This window comes from Hippopotamus amphibius, chromosome 11 (assembly GCF_030028045.1).
Source record: "Hippopotamus amphibius kiboko isolate mHipAmp2 chromosome 11, mHipAmp2.hap2, whole genome shotgun sequence".
NCBI classification, from domain to species: domain Eukaryota; kingdom Metazoa; phylum Chordata; class Mammalia; order Artiodactyla; family Hippopotamidae; genus Hippopotamus; species Hippopotamus amphibius.
The window spans coordinates 43,230,787-43,249,372 of record NC_080196.1 but is presented as its reverse complement, the minus strand read 5'-3'; the positions used below and the strand labels follow the sequence as shown (position 1 = coordinate 43,249,372).

Genomic DNA, 18,586 nt, shown 5'->3' with positions numbered 1-18,586 from the left:
AGATTTATTGCCTTGACATGGCAGGGATGTGGTCATGATAGGAAGGCAGCTCTGGGTTCCCCTGGATGCAAAAGCCCAGGGACAGCAGAGCCCCCAGCTGAGAAATCTGTACATACACACACACACACACACACACACACACACACACACACGGGGGAAGTCCCAGGGCTTCCTGCTCTGAGAAGGAGAGATCCTGGGTAGGATGGGAGAAATCTGAACACCTCCTGCTTGGATGGCTGCAGCTGTTGGCCTCAGACTCTGATCAGGAACAATCAGTCTGAGGAGAGAGAAGGATGGAGGAAAGTCATCAGGGGGACTTTCTCATCCCCAAAGGCCCTTCCCAGCCTGCATCACACCCCACAGAAGTTGATCTCTCCTTGTCTCCAGATCATCTCCAAGCACCCCTCCTCCAGCTCCCTACATCACTCCTCTCCCATGCAAAGCCATTCTCATGACCTAAAACTGGGTGTGTGTACCTGGGACCTCAACCAGGAGGATGTCCCACAGTGCCCAATACAGGCCTCCCCACCCAAGGACCTGAGGACCACTGTATGTGCTTCCCAGGCCACAGGATGGTCCCGGAACACCCACACATCCCCTGCAGATGCCCTGATGTACCAGCTGAGCAAAGCTTTCGGAAGTAGATGATGAGGACCAAGCCAACAATGATGCCCAGCACACCCAGGCCAAAGGCTATACCACACAGCACGTTCTCCAGAAGATCAGAGGGCAGCGCATTCTGGGGCACTGGAGAAAAAGGGGAGCCTGTCAGCCCGGAGACCTGGTTGGGGAGCCCCAGGGGGATGACGCGGGTGTCTGGGATGACAACAGAGAAACTGAGGCATGGAAGATTGAGGTTGGCTCAGAGAACAGGCTAAATAAGGGCCCAGTGGAGAAAGAAGACTTCCCGTGGGTCTACCCGCTTCTGCTCCCCAAAGGAACCAGGCTTCCAGGGAGAAGGTCTCACCCCAATAGGCGATTGCTGTGTGGTTGTCGATCTCATGAGTCACGATGCAGGAGAAAAGATCAGAGGGTGCTGGCGTGAAGTTTAAGTAAGAAAATGCCTGGAAGGTGAGTCCATCAAGAGCTGAGACAAAAGTGGGCCGGGCTCCTTCCACTGGGGCTGAATGATGCTGCCAGCTCACGGCCAGTGTGGGTGGGAAGAGATTACTGATGAAACAGACCAGTGTGTTGGGCTTGCCAAACTCCAGGGGCTTTAGGGTGAACACCTCAACGATGGGGAACCCTGTGGGGAGATTGAGATGAGGGAAAGAAGCAATTAGCGTCGATGAGACCCATTGGGCTCTGATCACACACTGTCTTCTCATTAAAATGCAGGCACATTTTAATTAGGAGTTTGGGATTAACAGATACACACTACAATACATAAGATCAGTAATCAAAAAGCGCCTACTATGTAGCACAGGGAACTCTACTCAATATTCTGTAATAACCTATATGGGAAAGAATCTGAAAAAGAATGGATATATGTATATGTATAACTGAATCACTCTGCAGTACACTGGAAACTAACAGAAAATTGTAAATCAACTATATTCTAAAGTAAAATAAAAATTAAATTTAAGAAAATAAAGATAACTACAAAAAAAAAAGACCCGATCAGTAACAAACATTGAAATTACTGATTTTAAGGATAGTTTCAAGGAACTATATGTTTGGATATATTTGAAAGACATCCTGATCACATCTATACTTTTTTTTTTTTAATTTACCTCACCATCCAATTAATGTCAATTCAGTTTTGATGTGGTATTTTAGTTTAAATTTTGGCAAATGTACATTAAAAACAGATTATGATTGCAAACTATTACGTTTAGAATGGATGGACAAGATCCTGCCATATGGCACGTGGGACTAGATCCTATCTCCTGGGATAAACCATAATGGAGAAGAACATAAAAAAGGAATGTATGTATGTGTATGGCTGGGTCAGTTTGCTGTGCTGCAGAGAATGGGACAGCATTGTGGGTCAATTATACTTCAATTAAAAAAAAACACATTATGATGTTCAAATATGATAGAATAATAAAATAAATAAGTATTAACAGAGCTTGATTAAGCTAGGTAGTTAAGCCTAGTTTACCAAGGCAGTTAGTACCATTTTGTTACCTCAGCTGGGGCTTTCATCTACTATGATCCATCAGCATTTCCTAATCAACTCAAAGTTTTTTGGAAAAAAAAATCAAATGCAGGCACATCATCAGATGCTTCCATTCTCCCTTCCATCTTGCTGAACATCGTAACACAAGTGCTAATACTCAGTAGGCATCAATTGGTCCTTGTTGAATTCATCAAGTTCCATAGTTTTGAACGCCCACTACATCCCAGGGACTTTTCTTCTGCCTCACAACAAAAACAGAGCGCAGATCATGGGTGGTAGAAAAATCAATGTCCAAGGGGAGAACCAGAAAGCAGGAGAGATGGGGAGCTGGTGAGAAGGGGAGTCATTTAGTGTATCATGATTAAGAGCGCAGCCCACCCCCGAAAAACCCCCTAACCTCTAGACACTGGGATTTGCCCTTCAAATTTTGGGCCAATTTCCTCGATCATCGTCCGGCAGAATGTTTTGTCAAAGAAAATGTTGGAAGTATCTCCAGGATTGTGAGCCCAGCCGGCAAATTCAGGCAGGCGAGGCACTCGGATATCCTGGGAAAAGTCGAAGGAGAAAAGCTGGTCCTCGTCGTAGGTCTCGGAGAGCCCCACGTGGGGAGTCCCGTTCTGACAGTACATGGTGTGCAGGAATGTGTGGTTTTGCAGCTCATCCCTCCACCAAGGAGTAGGAGCTGCAAAAGAGACAGAGTTACGTTCAGGGAGGTGGGATCCTCCTCTTCTTTAGCTTAGAAAACAGCAAGGCCTGCTTCAGGGAGAGGGGGCAGAGGTGGGGTTATAACCCCTCTTGGGTCTGTCACTTAGGCTCTGCCTCCCAATGGGGGCAAAAAAGAAATCACAGGATCTCTCCAAACTTACCCAACCCATAAAAAGGCCAGCTGTCTTAAGTTGTAACAATTAATTCAGAGTCACAACGTTGGTTGTATCTTTGTGCCCAAAGGCACCCAGCCAAGGAGGTAAATGGAGGCTGAAATCTAGCCTGCGTTCTGCTCACCAAGCCACGCATCCTCGCACAGGGCTACATCCTCCCAAAGGTCTTCACCTTTGTCTAATCTCCTGGAGGCCATTCTATTGACTTGTGAAGGGCCTGAATGGGTTCTCCCGTCTTCATGTGGATGGGTGGAGGAATGGTCATGGCCTCCCTAAGCCAGAGACGACACTGCGCCATCCTATCCCCAGACACACATGGCAGACTGAAAAACCACTCTCCAGGCTTCTTTCCAGCCATTTCGTTGGCACCAGGCCTCTCTGAAAATAACTTCCCTTCCCTCAACCCTGCAGACCTTGCAAAGACAGGACTGGGGGAGCAGCACCATAGCTGCAGGAAATAATCTCTAATTCTTTGGAACTCCTGGCAGGAATCTGCCGAGCCAGGAGGAAACCTTCTACTCAAAACCCAATACCAAGAATGACAGACAGAGTAAGGGATCTTCCAGGTTCTTCTTCCATTCTGCCCCGTCCTTTTCAGAGAAGGAAACTAAGGACCAATAAAGTTAAGAGATTTTTCAAGAATGGTAAGGTGAATTGATGACAGAGTGCAGAGTAGACTCCTAAGTAGGAACAGTGGAACTAACATTTGTTTTGTTCAAATCCCAGCTCTACCACTTTCCAACGGGGTGAACTTGCAGAAGTTACCTAAACTCTGAGTCTCATTTCCTTTATCTGGAAAATGGATATAATGATCTCTGCTTTAAGAGATTGTCTTTAATGGAACCTATGAAGCACTGCTGGCATTGTTTGCCATCCATCCATAGTACAGCTCTCTTTCCCAATTCTGCTGTCGTTTCCACTCTCTCATAATACTTTCACCACTTTCAAATGCCCCGGCTCTCTAGGCTCTACCCCACTCAGGATGGAAGTAAAGGGGAGGTACTGTCATACCTTCAGGGGCGGTCCAGCACTGGGGCAGCAGCCACAGAAGGGGTAGCAGGCATAGCGGCGCAGTTCCCTGGCTCAGCTCATGAGCCATATCTTCACACCTCCCAGCAGGCTAGGAGCTACCAGCCAGCTGACTCAGGTCCCCAGATTCCTTCCCAGATCATGTTTCTCCAGCTCACTTTCCCTAACAGCCCTTGTCATTCTGGCTAAGCCAATCACAGAAAGTGTAGGGGTTGACGTCATCAGTCGCTGGGGAGAGACCTAGAACAAGCAACCTTCTTAGGACCTGGCTCTTTTACCAGGCCAGCCTGGGTGGTGTACCTGCGTTGGGGAGGCAGTGGAGGAACGTCTGCCTCCTGGTGGGGATCCCTCTTTAGTATCCAGAACAAGGGACTCTTCCGAGCAGCACCGCCCGGTGGCCGAATAATAAACTGGGGAAGCTCATCTTCCCATGGCAACCCCTCCCATGGCTCTTCACACTGTCTTCTCCTTCCCAACCCCACTCCTCTTTCTCACAAAAGTTATTCTCCTTTAGGCTTTATCTCTCTTCGTTTCTGCAGAAATAGACTAAAATGTAACAAGTGTTAGCTTTTGGGTCCAGGGCTAGCAATAAGATGAATAAGGCATATTCTTGCTTTCAAAGAGTTTATTTTCTTTTTATAAATTTATTTTTATTTATTGGCTGTGTTCAGTCTTCGTTGCTGCACGTGGGCTTTCTCTTGTTGTGGAGAGCGAGGGCTACTCTTCATTGCAGGGCTTCTTATTGCGGTGGCTTCTCTTGTTTCAGAGCACGGGCTCCAGGCACAAGGGCTTCAGGAGTTGTAGCGTGTGGACTCAGTAGTTGTGGCACAGGGGCTTAGTTGCTCCGAGGCATATGGGATCTTCCCAGACCAGGGCTCAAATCCGTGTCCCCTGCATTGGCAGGTGGATTCTTAACCACTGTGCCACCAGGGAAGCCCCTTTCAAAAAGTTTAGAGTCTAAATTGGAGGGGGATCACTGAATAAATAAATACAATGTAATATATTCAAATAAGAACATGCTGTGTGTTTTGGAAGTAGTAATTTCATGAGGATGGAGGAATAGGTGGAATGTAATCAGGAGGGTTGCTAAGAATCTTGAAGGAAAAACAGACCAGCAGAATGTGAGAGAAGAGAAAAGCATTCCAGGGGAAGGGGTAGGCAAATGGGTGAAGGTGAAAGGAATTCAGAGCTCCTTTTTCTGGAGACCTTTTGTGTAGGTGAACATGAATGTTTAGAAGCTGCTCATGTGTCCCTGTTTGGTAACTAGCAGTGGGCGGGGTGGGGTGTCATGATGAGCTAGAAAAAAATTTTTTTGAGGAATTACTGTTTTTTTTAATTTTTAAAAATTTTTATTGGGGTATAGTTGATTTCAGATGAGCTAGAAATTTAGGCAAGAGCCAGATCACATAGGCTCTGTTATGCCACAAGGAGCGTGTTGTGTTTTCTTTTGTTTTGTTTTGTTTTGTTTTGTTTTTGTCACCTGCAAGGCATGAGAGATCTTAGTTCCCTGACCAGGGATGCAACCCATGCCTCCTGCGGTGGAAGCGTGGAGTCTTAACCACTGGACCACTGGTGAAGTCCCAAGGAGGGTGTTTTTTTATTTAACAGATAATAGAGATCTTAAACCGAGGGGTGACACGTCATTTTTAACATTTTAGAAAAATTGTTCTGATGTTTCCAATAATGGACTAGAGCTTGAAAAGAATTGAGGCCAAACTGCTGGCCAAGAGTCCACATGTAGACTTTGTGATGTATATGACATCAAAGTTAAAAGTCGCGCACACACATAACACACACACTGCCCTCTGGTAGCAGCACAGCAATAATTTAGGTGAGACATAATAAGAGCCTGAACTAAGTCATGAACAGAGGAGATGGAGGGAATCAAATATTGACATAATTAGGAAGTAGAATCTAAAGGACTTGGCTACTGATTAGATGTGGAGGGGTCAAGGAGAGGTAACACCACGGTTTCCAGTTTGGGTGGCTGATCAGTTATGGACTGAACTGAAATAGAAAAGAAAGTCATAGAAGCAGGTTTGATGAAGAAGAGAATTAAGTTCAGTTTTGTGTTGAATTTGAGGTGCCAGTGTAACCAGGAGGCATGAGGTAGATGGGTATGAATCTCAGGTGTGGGCTGAAGAACCTTAATTTGGGAGTCATCTGCACAAATGCTGAAGCAGAGGCGGTAGACAAGATCACCCACGTAGACTGAGCAGAAGGAGCAGGAAGTGACACAAGGACACAAGTCGGATTGGGTTCAAATCCCAACCTCATACCAGTTATTCATTATTATGCAGGATCCAGTCAGGAAAATACAGTCACTCTAGGTATTTCAGACAGAAGGGATTTAATATAGAGATTGGTTACAAAGGTGTTTTAAAAAGGCAAGGCATGCAAGAAGGAAAAAGAGAGAGGCTGGAGGTGCAAATAAGAAAGAGGAAAACCTAACAGTCACAAGCTGCTCTCGCCCCTGAGCTAGAATTCATGTCTAACACCTGGTGTTCTTCTGGGGGAACACCATCACAGTCGCTTCTAGATCTACTGAAAAGACACCATCTCTGTCAAGACTGGATCACTGAGAAGGCACTTCCTCTGTCCAGGAAGCTGGAGTCCAGAATCACCCATTCTTGCTGCTGCTACCAGGAGCTGCCACTCTCTTAGCAACTAAAGCAGGAAGCTTCTTGGTTTCTCCTGCCATCTGATCTCCCATCCATGCCTCCTACTGAGAGATTTAACAGGAAGCCAACCGGCCAGGAGGGCTGGGAAATACACACCTTGCAGCTCCTAGGCTGAGTAGTCCAGAACACAGCATAGGAGGCTGGGTGTGGCACTGATGCTAGATAATAAACAGGTCACTGAAATGCACTAATTTGTAAGAATCTGGTGGCACTGGGACCATCTGGAGAGCTAAGAGAAGAATAAAGAAGATGCAGATTCGGAGAAATAGAGGCTTTCCATGAAGAAGGGCAAGGTCAGCCTTATCAAATGCTACTCAGAAGTCAAGGGAGGACTGGAAAGTGTCCTTAGATTTGGTAATTATGAGATGGGTGACAAATGTGTTGAGAGCAGTTTCAGCATTGTAGTGGGAGTGGACTCCAGATTGTGGTGGGCTGAGAAGTAAGTGGGAAGTGAGGAAGAAACTGTCAGTGTATATGCTTCAAGTTTGATAAAGAAGAAAAAGAAAGACAGAAGGGGTGGGGAATAGGCAGTAAGAAAGAGCTAATGTGGCAATTAAACAATCTTAGAAATCAATCTATGTGAATATGGTCCTTTCGAAATCCACACTCCCTTCTGAGAAACAAATAGCAGCAGCCATAACAGCCCCAAACAAAAACACGCTCATGACCTCCTGCATATTCTGAAATGCTAAAGGGTACATATGTGTGCGTGAGTGTGTGTATGTGTGGGGTGGGCAGAGTGCCAGGATTGGGGTGGGCTTGGAAATCATTGTTACACTCCAAAAAAACCAAAAAACCCCCCAAAAAAGTAGAACATTTTCCTAACGTCCCATGGGAACGGGAAGTGGGAATTGTGGGCAAGAGAAGGGCAAGGTAGCCAGTTCTGCATCCCAGTAACTCACTGTCTTTGGTCACAAGATATGAATGCCTCTGAAAAGAAAAGCATCACACCTGTAAACCCAGTAAGTCACAGCTTTCTGACACTCAGCTGTCCACCCCTTCCTAGTCCTGCCCCATTTTCTTTCTCTTGACAGAGCCAGTTTCCTGAAAAAGTCATGGGCAACCACCTCTCTACTTTCATACTTGCCATTTAATCCTCAACGCTCAACAACGAAATGGTTCAACACCTTTGCGTTGCTAAATCAAATGGACTCTTTGCAGTCTCAGCAACATCTGACACCGTTGGCCATGCCCCCTCCTTCCTAAAACGGTCTACTTCTTTGGCATCCCTGACAGCACTCTCTCCTAGTTTTTCCTCCTACTTCTCTGGCATCTTGTCACCTTCATGGACTCCCTTCTTTCAACTACCCCTTAAATGTTGGTGTCCCTGGAGTTTTGTCCTCAACCTCTTCTCTTCTTATACTATACACCTGCTCTCAAAGGCATTTACTGCCACTTGTCTTCTGTTACCACTATTGCCGATGTTTTCCAAATTTCCCCCTTTAGCTTCGATCTGGCTCTGATTCCACACCATCCATACACCCAACTGTGTTTTAGCCATCTCCACTTGGATGCTGTACAACAGCAGTTCTCAAACTGTACTTGCCACAAGAGAGTCCCTCAAGAAATTTTTTTCAATGTAAATTTGATAGTAGCAATTTTTCATTTTTAAATTTATTTCAACACAGATGTAATAAAACACCAAACACATTTACACAGTAATTTTTATTCTGCAATAATTTATTATATTTAATAAGGTTATTTAGCTTTTAAAGGGGCAATTTATTGGACAGATACAGAGCTAGCTCACAAAATCAAAAGAGGGGTGGAATCAGCTAGTCTCAGGAAGGAGAGCCACAGGGGCCTTAGCAGCAGGGGTTGAGTTGCCATTAATATGCCTCACCTTCAAAGGCCTCCAGCCTCTATCTTTCAAGTTTCACATTGCTGAGAGGGACAATCTGATGCGCTCAGCTTGTATCAGGTGTGGACCTCCAGGGTCAATTAATGGTGGCCAGGCACAATATCACCTCTGTCTTAGAGCTATTCCCAGGGAAGAGAGAATTATCACGAACCAAACCACCACCTCAGTATAGTTATCTTGGACGTACGGCATCCCAGACAATTGCATTGCCTCATCTGAAGCATAAACGTGAGGTTAAGTCTGTGCATTAACATTCAGATAGCATGTCCCAATTAACTGCCAGAGTGATATATGTCATCTACTTGACCTCTGGTCTGGCACAAGTCTGGCCACCAATTCAAAATACACTTATGACCTGTTGATTAATTACATTACTATAATATTTATACTCCACTAACTGATCTCCTTCGGATCTACGACTAAGTTAAAAAATTTTTTTTTTTGCTATGGAAAATTTCAAACATACACAAAAGAGAAGAATCTAGTAAGCCTCTGTGTACTCTTCTTTGTTTTAACAATTTTCAACATTCAAAGTCTTCCATTCTTGTTTCATCTATTCTCCTGTTCTACACACACTTTATTTTCTAGAGTATTTAAACAAATTCTATCACTATATTCCACCAGGAAACATTTCTAAGGGTATCTTGACTTTTTCTTTAACCTAACTACCATCCTATCACCACAAGCAACAAAACTAGAAATGATTGCTTAACTTTCTTTAACCCAACCTGTGTTCATTTTCCCCCAGCTATCTCAAAACATGTCCAAGGAAAAGTTTTAAATGAAAAGCCTTCTTGTGGTTTTCAAACTGTGCCTTCATTTTTTTTTGGGGGGGGGGGTGCTGATTGCATTTAATTTCCTTATAGTGCTTTTTTTAAAATTGGAGTATTATTGCTTTTACATTGTTGTGCCAGTTTTCTCTGAAAACAAAGTTTTCATTTTTAAAAATTTAGTGAGTTTTCTATTTTACATGATGTCTCATGCATCCCTGTTGAATGTTCAATCATGAATTTTTAGTCAAATTAAGTTCAGGAATTACTACACTGAATGTACCTCTTACCTCAAAATTTACAAAACTAAACTCACCAGCTTTCCCTTCCCAGCATGTTTAAACTCCCATATTCAAGACCTCAATGTGTGAGTTGACTGTCCACCCAATCAGATGAGTCACAAATATAGGAGTCAACCTTGACAACTTCATCTTCCTCAAACCTTCTCATCTAACTGTTTGCCAAGCCTTATCAATTCCGCCTCTAACGTATCTCTGTAGTCTGTCCTCCATTCCTATTGGTTCAGGCCCTCATTGGCTGGCTTGTCTTTTTCCTGGATCACTGCAATTTTCTTAGGATTGATCTGTCTCCAATCTTATTTTCCAGTGCTGCCACAGGGATCTTTTTATTAGGCACATTTGATCGTATCATACTTTTGCATGAAAACCTTCAATGCTTCTCTGCAATCTGCTTTCCTTGGCATGATCCTTAATGATCTGGACCCACTTAACCTATCTCTATATGTCCTTGGAGACAAAAATCTCACCTCCCTCAGGAAGCCACGGAACCCAGAGTGGAGATGAGTGGCCTCTTTGGTACTTCCGCAGCACCAGCCTGCCCTTACCATCAATTGTATTATGCTCTTCTGTTTTTGTCTGCTTCAGTCACCTCACTCCCACTGCAAGGTCTCAAAGGATCTCTTCTTGTCCTATTTTTAACATTTTCAGCATCTACTAAGAAGGCCCACCATCTAGTGACTACTCACTGGATGAATAAATGGGCTGTTGGTTACTGAAGGTGTAGAAGCTGGGCTTGGAAGAGCCTTCAAGCGTTAGATGAATGATAGGTCATTCCTTCTAATGCGGATACATTCAACAGTAAATCTTACCAGGCATGTCTCTGGGCCACTCTACAAATATCTTCACTCTCACTGCCTTCCCTGTGCACCCCACTCCTCTTCCCATTTTCTTCCTCCTCCCTGCCACAGCTTAATTCAGAGAGTAAACCTGGTCATCCAGCTCCCATCTTTACCCTCATTTCCAGCTCAGTGTATCTCTTCACGTCCATATTCATTCTTCCCTTTTAGCTACACTATTAGAATACAGCAATCCTGTCATCTACTCTACAACATTGGAATTTATCATTACCATTATACAAACAAGAAATCTGTGGCTCATGGAGATTCATTCACTTATTTATTTAGCAAATATTTATTGATTACCCTCTATGTACCTGGCGGTATGCTGGGCACCAGACACCTACATGATCTAACTTATAATCCAATGAAAATAGAGACATTAAACAAGTAGACATACAAACCGATGAAAGCAAATTGTAAAAGGTACTATGAAGGAAAGAACTGAGATTCCTAACACACACTAACTGAAATGGGGAATTCAGTGATACTGAGATGGGATCTGAAGGGTGAGTAGGGGTTAGCCAGGCAGAGAAAGGGGAAGAAGAAGGCCCTGAGGCACGCAAGGGGCTTGTTCCTTCAGGGTGGTGAAGACCTGCGTGGCTGGCGTATAATTAGTGAATAAGACAGGACAGACAGCAAATGAAGCCAGAGGCAGGAAGAAGCAAGACCACGTCGGACCTTGTGAGGTTTGCGTTCTCCTCTAAGTGCAATTAGTTCTAATGCTGTGACTCTGTTTCTTCCATGCGTAAACGTGCACTGTGGTTCCTACCTGACCTACCTCCAGTCTCTCCAAAACCAATCTATGGTGCACACTGGTGCCAAGTGCATCTTCCTATAAAGGTAGCTCTTCCTTCCACTTTCAAAACTTAAGCAGCTCCCCTCTTTCTACAAGATCCAGTGTAAATTACTTGGTTTAGGCTTCTCAGGTTCCCCAAACTCTGCATTCTATCCCCAAACTACAGAAACTGCTCTCCAGTATCAGTAATGATCCCCAATTACCAAGCTAGTGAGTTTTTCCCCCATTCTTCATTCTCTCACACCCTCTGCAGGATCTTGTCTCCTCAAACAGAACAAGGGTTCTTGGGAATTCCCTCATGGTCCAGTGGTTAGGACTTGACGCTTTCACTGCTGGTGCCCGGGTTCGATCCCTGGTTGGGGAACTAAGATCCTGTAAACTGCGTGGCACAGCTCCCCCCCCCCAAAAAAAATAAAGAACAGGGGTTCTTAACCTGCAGTCCACAAGCTATAAAATTCAGGGGTCGATGAACTTAGATGGAACAAAAAGAGCCACCTTTATTTTTAAGAACATCTAATTAACTGAAACTTAATTTTATGAATGTAGAAAACAAGTCTTTTTAGTATTAGCAGTCATCAATAAAAATCACCCTCAATGAATATCTTCATATCACAGACATCTCAAGATATCTCTACAACTATGAGTTTAGACCTGCAATAAATCATCTTATTGTATTAGTATTCTATTAATAAGGGAATACATTATTAGTAGATCACAGATTTCTTTAAATATTTTGATAATTGTGTATTTTATTTATGCATTTACAAATATTATTGTCAGACAAGATCCAAAGGCTCCAGCAAACTGCCAAAGATGTCCACAGCACAAACAAGCTTAAAAACTCTTAATTAGTCATTCATTCAATAAATGTGAAGTCCTCACTGGAGCCCTCTCTTGTTCTGGCTTCCTCATATTACATTGTTCTGCTTTTCCTTCTTGTTTGATGCTCTTCTCCTGGTCTCACTTCCTATCCTTGCTCCCTGTGTGAGGATGTAACCCGGAGCATAATCCTTAACCCACAACTAAATTGTTCCATAGTTCTTCCCTTATAAATCTCACCTACTACCTGCATGACTGATTGAAACTACACTTCAAAGGTGACTCCCAAATCTACCTCTACTAATCTTTTTTTCTCAAACTTCAATTTTAGATTTAAAAATACCTGCTGCGCCTAACAACCAGAATAACATAGCACCCAGAAGCAGACTGCCTGGGTTCAAATCCCAGCTCTGGACACTTACTAAACATGTAACTGTGAGTAAATTATTTAACATCTCTTGCTTCAGTCGCTTCATTTGAAAAATGGGAGTGATAACAACAGTATCTACTTTATATGGTTATAAAGATTAAAAGAGTTCCTACAAGTAGAGCACTTATAATAGGGCCTGAGACATTTCAAGAACCCAATAAATGTTAGCTATTACCAGCCTCATCTCCTTCCAACACTTGACATTTTTATTTGGTTTTTATTAACAGGTATAGTGATAGCCACTGAGGATATGAAGATAGAATTCCTATCTAATGGCATGATTCCAATCAAGCTATTGCTCAAAAAATTTCAGCAGCTCCCCACCGGGTCCAAACTTAACAGCACTGGAAATCATCATATTGCCTCAAATAAATGCAACTTCCAATCTCCTCTGGCTCTACTTCTTGTAGCTTACATTCTATTCTGGCCAGATTGGACTGCAGTGCTCTGTGAAAATGACCTGCTCTGTTCTGTCTGTCCTTCCTCACATCATCCCAGTGTCTCAAATGTTTATCTGACGACAATAATTTTGTCTCACTATGATTATTTCCCCAATACTATGCATAGAGCCTCCCAAATACATACACTACAAACTTACCTAAGTCACATACTTACTTAAACATCAACTTCCTTCAACAATTGCTCACTTTGTGAGCACCTCATACTGGCCAGGACCTGGGGGTATTTAAACAAAAACAAAAAACATGGCCCTCCTCTCAAGATCAAACTCTAGTAATGAAAAGAAACATGTAGCATCACGTAAATGCCATTCACTGTGAAAGGTGCAATTGTAAGAGAAAGGGACACCAAAGGATGAGCAGTCAACTCAATTTGAAAGGCAAGGGCACGCTTTTCACATGATGGTATTTGGGCTTAGATGGACTAGGGAAAAGCCTATTTCGTGTAGTAGAGCTGTATGTGTAAAACACAGTGTAAAACAAAATGGTGCGTCTGGGGAACAGTTCAATATGGTTGAAATATAGGGCCCAAGAGGAAGTGGTTACACACGATGCTGGAGGGGTAGGCAGATCTTTCTGGCAAGCACAGAAATTTGGACTTTATCACACAGGCAATGAGGAATTAATACAAGGCTTAAACAGAAACATATGGCCAGAGTTGTACTGCGGAAAGCTCGTTCCTGGCAGTATTGTGGCAGAGGCAGAGAGGAAAATCTAGAGCAGCACTGTTCGAGAGAACTTTCTTCAATGATGGAAATGGTTTATAACTTGTGCTGTCCAATATGACAGCCACTAGGCACATGTGGCTAATGAGAACTTAAAATGTGGCTAGGGCAACTGAGGAACTAAATTTAAAACAGTATTTAATGTTAATTTAAACATGTGGCTAGTGGCTACCGTAGTGAACACTGCAGCTTTAGAGATAAGGAAGTCAGTTAGGAACTGCTGATACACAGCTCAGGTGACAGAACTAGGATAGAGCATGAGTCAATGGCTATATCAGAGGCACAATAAGCCTACGGGATACAAAATTGTAAGAAAAAAATCAAGAATGGCTCCCAGATTCCAAGCTTTTTGACTGAATAGCCATCAGCCAGGATAACATAGAAGGAGCAGGTCTAGGGTGCATACAAGTTGCATCACTTTGGAAAATGTTGACGTGTCTGGAGGTTATCCAGCTGGTAAAATTCAGCAATGAGTTTCCCTCAGGAGAGTTGTCTGAACTAAAGACGCAGATTTGAGAGGCTCTGAACCACTGAGATTACTCAGAGAAGATGAACAGAACTAGAAACAAACTAAGGCAAAATCCTGGCAAACATCCACAGGGCCTAAAGAAGAGTCCACAAAGGAAACCAGAGGAACAGTTAGACAAGCAGGAAAAGAAACAAGTGAGTAGTCGAGCGTGTAGAGAATTTCAAGAAGGAAGCGTGATCAAACGTCAAATGCTTCAGAGAAGTCAAATAAGGGGAGAATTGAAAAGTGCTTCTTGACTTTGCCAATTAGGAGGTCCTTGGTCAGATCTGCCAGGACAGTTTCAGTAGTGGAAGAAATGAGCTAAAGAGTGGGGAATGAGGCAGAGAGAAGAAAATAAAGATGACAATTTCAGGTTTTGATTGTGCAGGACAGCTGGGAGGTAGATAAGAGAGTCCACAAGGAGATACAATTTTGATAAGGTTCTTTTCTTCTTTTCAGGCTGGGAAATCCGCAGAAGGGAGAAGTTAAAAATGCCTACTGGTAGAAAATGGAGGAGAGTCAGAGTTATAGATAAGATTGACTAGGTCAAAAAGAAAATACATTTCCTTAATTCGAAGAGAGGATTTCTAGTACAATGGTAAAGGAACACGGAAACGGCCCGGTTTACAGGCGGGAGATGGAAACCCAAGAGCTCTCGCCCAAGTTGGCCTTTCTGTTCCGTTCTGTGGGTGGCGGGGGGAGTTGAAGTACAGAGTGAAAATCTGAACCACACTCTGAGGGTCAAGGGAGGGATTTTTGCCCATGAACAAGTAAAAGGTCGGCTTTAGGTGGCAACCATCCCTAGATTAGATTTTTATGGATTTTGTTCAAGATTGAGCAGAGGGCAAAGCCTCAGAAAAAGCACAAGTGTTTTAACTTGAATGGTCGAGACGAGCCCAGTAAAGAAGTAAAAGTGATCAGAAGGCTGTAAGTTTTGCAGCAGGCAAGAGTCCAGGCCCTGGCACGTCTCAATGAAGTAAGGAAGTCTAGATAGACTTGGGAGAAAGGAGAGGTTATAGAGCTGTCTAAGACAAAGAAGCCGAACAAAACGCCCACATCAACCGCCCGCACTCCTCTCCCCGCCGCAGGCACGACCAGGGTGATGACAACACTCTCGTCGTGGAACCACAGTACACCCGGGGAGGGACCCCACCCTGCAAACCCTCACAACTCCGGGTCCAGGCCCCATTCTCCTCCACTGACAACAGCTCGGCGGCGAGCGTTCCTGCGGGACTCCGGGCCAGCAATCCCAAGCCACACCTTACACCTGCGGAAAAGGAACCGAGACAGGCCGCCCCGGGCGGTCGTCCGCAGCGGTACAGGGGCTGCTAATGCGGGATGGCCGCGCGCCGCGCCCGCTTCCGCCCCACCCACTGCGCGCGCTCCGAGCCCCTCCGCGGGAGTCACAGAACCCGCCCTCACGCCTGCGCACTGAAGCTCTCCCCGCGGCCTCCCGCTCTCCTTTCCCCTCCCCCAATCCGGTCACACCCTTGCGCCTGCGCTGTGCACGTTCCGGGCTGCGGCAGCCATGCTGAACCCGTACGGAGAGGCGAGTGGGGGGGACAGGGTCGACGACAGCGGGATAGGAAGCCGAGGATATGGAGAAGCAGCGGCATTAGAGTACACTGGGTCTGTGGAGAAAGGCCTGGGCCATGCGGCCCCCTTGGTCCCTTGCGCGACCCCCAGGAACCTTCGGAAAACTGGCCCCCGTGGCGGAGGGGAAGGGGGGGCGGCTGGCACGTGACCCAGGTCAGCCAATCTGGGTGTTGCTGACGTGGCCGCGCGGCCCCGATGCTCTCCCCACCCCCCAGCTCTGTCAGGAAGGGAGGGGCTGGGGGCTACGCCCCCTCCCCCAACGCAACCTCAGTTTCCGGGGGGGTGACACCCCGGATTACATCCTCCCCCCGCACCAAGCCAAGGGGAACATTGGAGCCCCCCTGGAAGGTTCCAGGATCCAGGTGAGAAGGGGCCCTTGGCGGGCGGGAATGTTGTTAGTCATTTAAGTGCCTAACCAATGGTGGGGAGTACGGGACGGAGATTCTTGGGGTGCAGAGAAGAATCCTGAGAGTGGGAGGATTTGTCCTTCAAACAGTTTACAGCCAATGGGAGCGTGGAGGGGGGCAAGCAGGCGAGGGCCCCTGGGTGGGGGAGGGGAATGGCCACCTCTGTCTCCATACCAATTGGAGGGCAAAGGGGCGTGGGGGCGGTGTGTCCCCCCCTCATTTCATTCGTTCCCTGGGGGTACAGGAGCCTGGAGGCAGGTGAGAAGGGATCCTTTTGGCGTTCGGAGGGTGGGGTGACCTAGCGGGCTGAGGAGTGGGAGTGGGATTGTAGTTCCTACTCGTAGATGAGAATGCTGAGAATTGGCAACCCGGGTTGTGAACTGAGATTGTTCCCAGGCGCCTACTCCTCTTCTCCCCAGAGACTATGGAAGGAGCATCTCTGTGCTTCTTTTGTGTCAGCGATAGGAAGCTGGCAGTCATCACATGGCATGGTGGAGGTTACGCTTCGAGTCGCTTATCGAATTTGTGTGCATTCACGTGGACATGGCCTGCGTAGCCTTCCGAAGAAACCTTCGTTGCCGCGGCGGGGTCTTACTTAGCTGAGCATGTGTCTACCCCAGGCTGGGGAGGGCTTGCAGGCTGGAAGCTTGGGGTCCTCTTGGGAGCAGAAACTGGGCCAACGGGGGTCTTGGGAGGGGTTGGAAATCGTGGCCTGAGACAGGAGAGAGTTAGTTTCAGGACGTGGAACGATTTCCGAGCTCCCAAGGTTTCGGGTTTCTCCTGGGTGGCGTCTTATACCTCCTTCATCCCCTCCCCCCATTCCTGAACAGTTCTCTTCTTGTGTACTGCGGGGGAGGGAACGGAAAGGAGGGAAGAGTTACTTTTCCAAATTACTGAGTAGCAGTAGCCGCCCCTGTGACTCATGTGGGGGAAGGGAGGATTGGGAGGGAGCGGGGAGCAGTGATTTTCCGGAATGCAGGGAAATAAACCAGAGTAATGTCTGGCTGTCCTTTCCCTTTCTAATAAGGCCCTGTATTCTCTCGACCTCCTAAATTTTTCTTCCTTGGCCGGCCCCCGTTGGGTCTCTGTGCAGAGTTGCTAGGCCCCGGGTAGAGAAAGGCAGATTGGGGAGGCTGGGCCATTAGGGGGAGGGGAATGGGGGAGGGGGAAAGGGCTCTGCAAAGTTGCTGTGTCATTGCTCTCCTTGCTGCCGCCACCCGGGCGGGCCTGTCTGTACTTTTGGGGCTGAGGTCTGATCAGAGGTGGGATAGGTGGAGAGGGGAGAGACTGCTATCCCAGTGCACACTTCCCCTCTCCACCCCGCAGGGTTTGCCTGGCTCGGGTGGTCGAGAAGACGTGAGATTAACGGCCATTTTAGACGCAGTAACCGAGGTTAGGGCTCCAGGGCTGCTACGACGGAGGGAGGGTGACATAGTTGAGTTGAAGGACTTAGGTCCTCACGAAGCCCGGGGGGGGGGGCTCTTACATTCCTTGATTTATGTTAATTTCCTTATTCAGATATGCATAGTTTTTTTCCTTGGTAGCCAGGAAAGGGGACATGGAGGGGGGGGAGGCCCCCCACTGAAGCCCAGGTGGGGGAAATTCTTACACTCTCCGGTATGGGGACGGAGAGACCTCAGAGATGGCTTTAGAGATCCTGACCTTGTGCTCTGGCTCTACTCACACGTAGTCTGTAACCCTATTCAGGTTACTGTACTAGATTGTGGGGAAGATTTAGTTGAGTAGGTTGGGGGGAGGGGGCGAAATTGAGCTCCCAAAATGGCTCCTGCCCCTCCTCGGAGGCGGACGGCCCGGGGGGAGGGGAGTAGGGGAGAGAAGGAGGGGGAGGGCTAGTCTGAGCCGCAGCCGCCGCCGCCTCCTCCGCTCGCCCTCCTCCCTGGCGCTGACCGATGGACCAGCCGCTCCGTGGGGAGGACTCCGGACCCTGGTGGGGGGGATTGGGGGGGGCCCTTCCGTCCCCGCGACGCCAGGACCCTAAGAGGGGGTGCGGGCCTGCCTTCGCGGTGGGGGGAGGGCGGCAGCGTGGGGAAAGGTCTGAGCTCGCCAGGAGGGGGAGGGTGTTCACCCTGATTCGCCCCTCGCAGGACTTGTTTTTTCCGCTCTGAGCCAGACACCGGAATGAAGTTTGGGGAGGAGGTGGGTTTCATTTTGTAGGGTATATGGGTGCGTTTGGAGGGTCTGCTCCCACTTTAGGCTTGCCAAGGTTTTGTCGAGCAGGCAGATATTTGTATTGGTAACTGAAGGTTTGAGCGGGAGGGATTGGAGAGGTGCTTGGGGTGCAAGTATTTGGAACGTGCTCTACGTTTGGTTTCCTTGATGATAAGCCTTTAATAAGAGTTCATAGATG

General features: G+C 46.5%; 1 protein-coding gene across 2 annotated transcripts; it reads right to left on the bottom strand.

Moving 5' to 3' along the window:
* Positions 1-4,174, bottom strand: LOC130831418 (HLA class II histocompatibility antigen, DM alpha chain). 2 transcript variants are annotated; one of them, XM_057699529.1, is made up of 5 exons: positions 4,012-4,174; positions 2,520-2,804; positions 968-1,246; positions 619-747; positions 1-277 (listed from the first exon to the last, which is right to left on the bottom strand). In XM_057699529.1, exons 1-5 carry the CDS (start codon positions 4,097-4,099, stop codon positions 273-275), a joined length of 786 nt encoding a protein of 261 aa, XP_057555512.1. In that variant the 5' UTR covers positions 4,100-4,174; the 3' UTR covers positions 1-272. The 2 variants fall into 2 exon arrangements, with proteins under 2 accessions (XP_057555512.1, XP_057555514.1); XM_057699531.1 differs by lacking the exon at positions 619-747.
* Between the last annotated feature and the right edge of the window lie 14,412 nt (positions 4,175-18,586).

Bases quoted from the DNA above. Each gene is read 5' to 3' on its own strand.
- LOC130831418 (XM_057699529.1), bottom strand. From the start codon at position 4,099: ATGGCTCATGAGCTGAGCCAGGGAACTGCGCCGCTATGCCTGCTACCC. The intron at 2,805-4,011 runs GTATGACAGTAC...TCTCTTTTGCAG, and splicing joins GTGCTGGACCGCCCCTGAAG to CTCCTACTCCTTGGTGGAGG. The intron at 748-967 runs GTGAGACCTTCT...CTTTTTCTCCAG, and splicing joins CACAGCAATCGCCTATTGGG to TGCCCCAGAATGCGCTGCCC.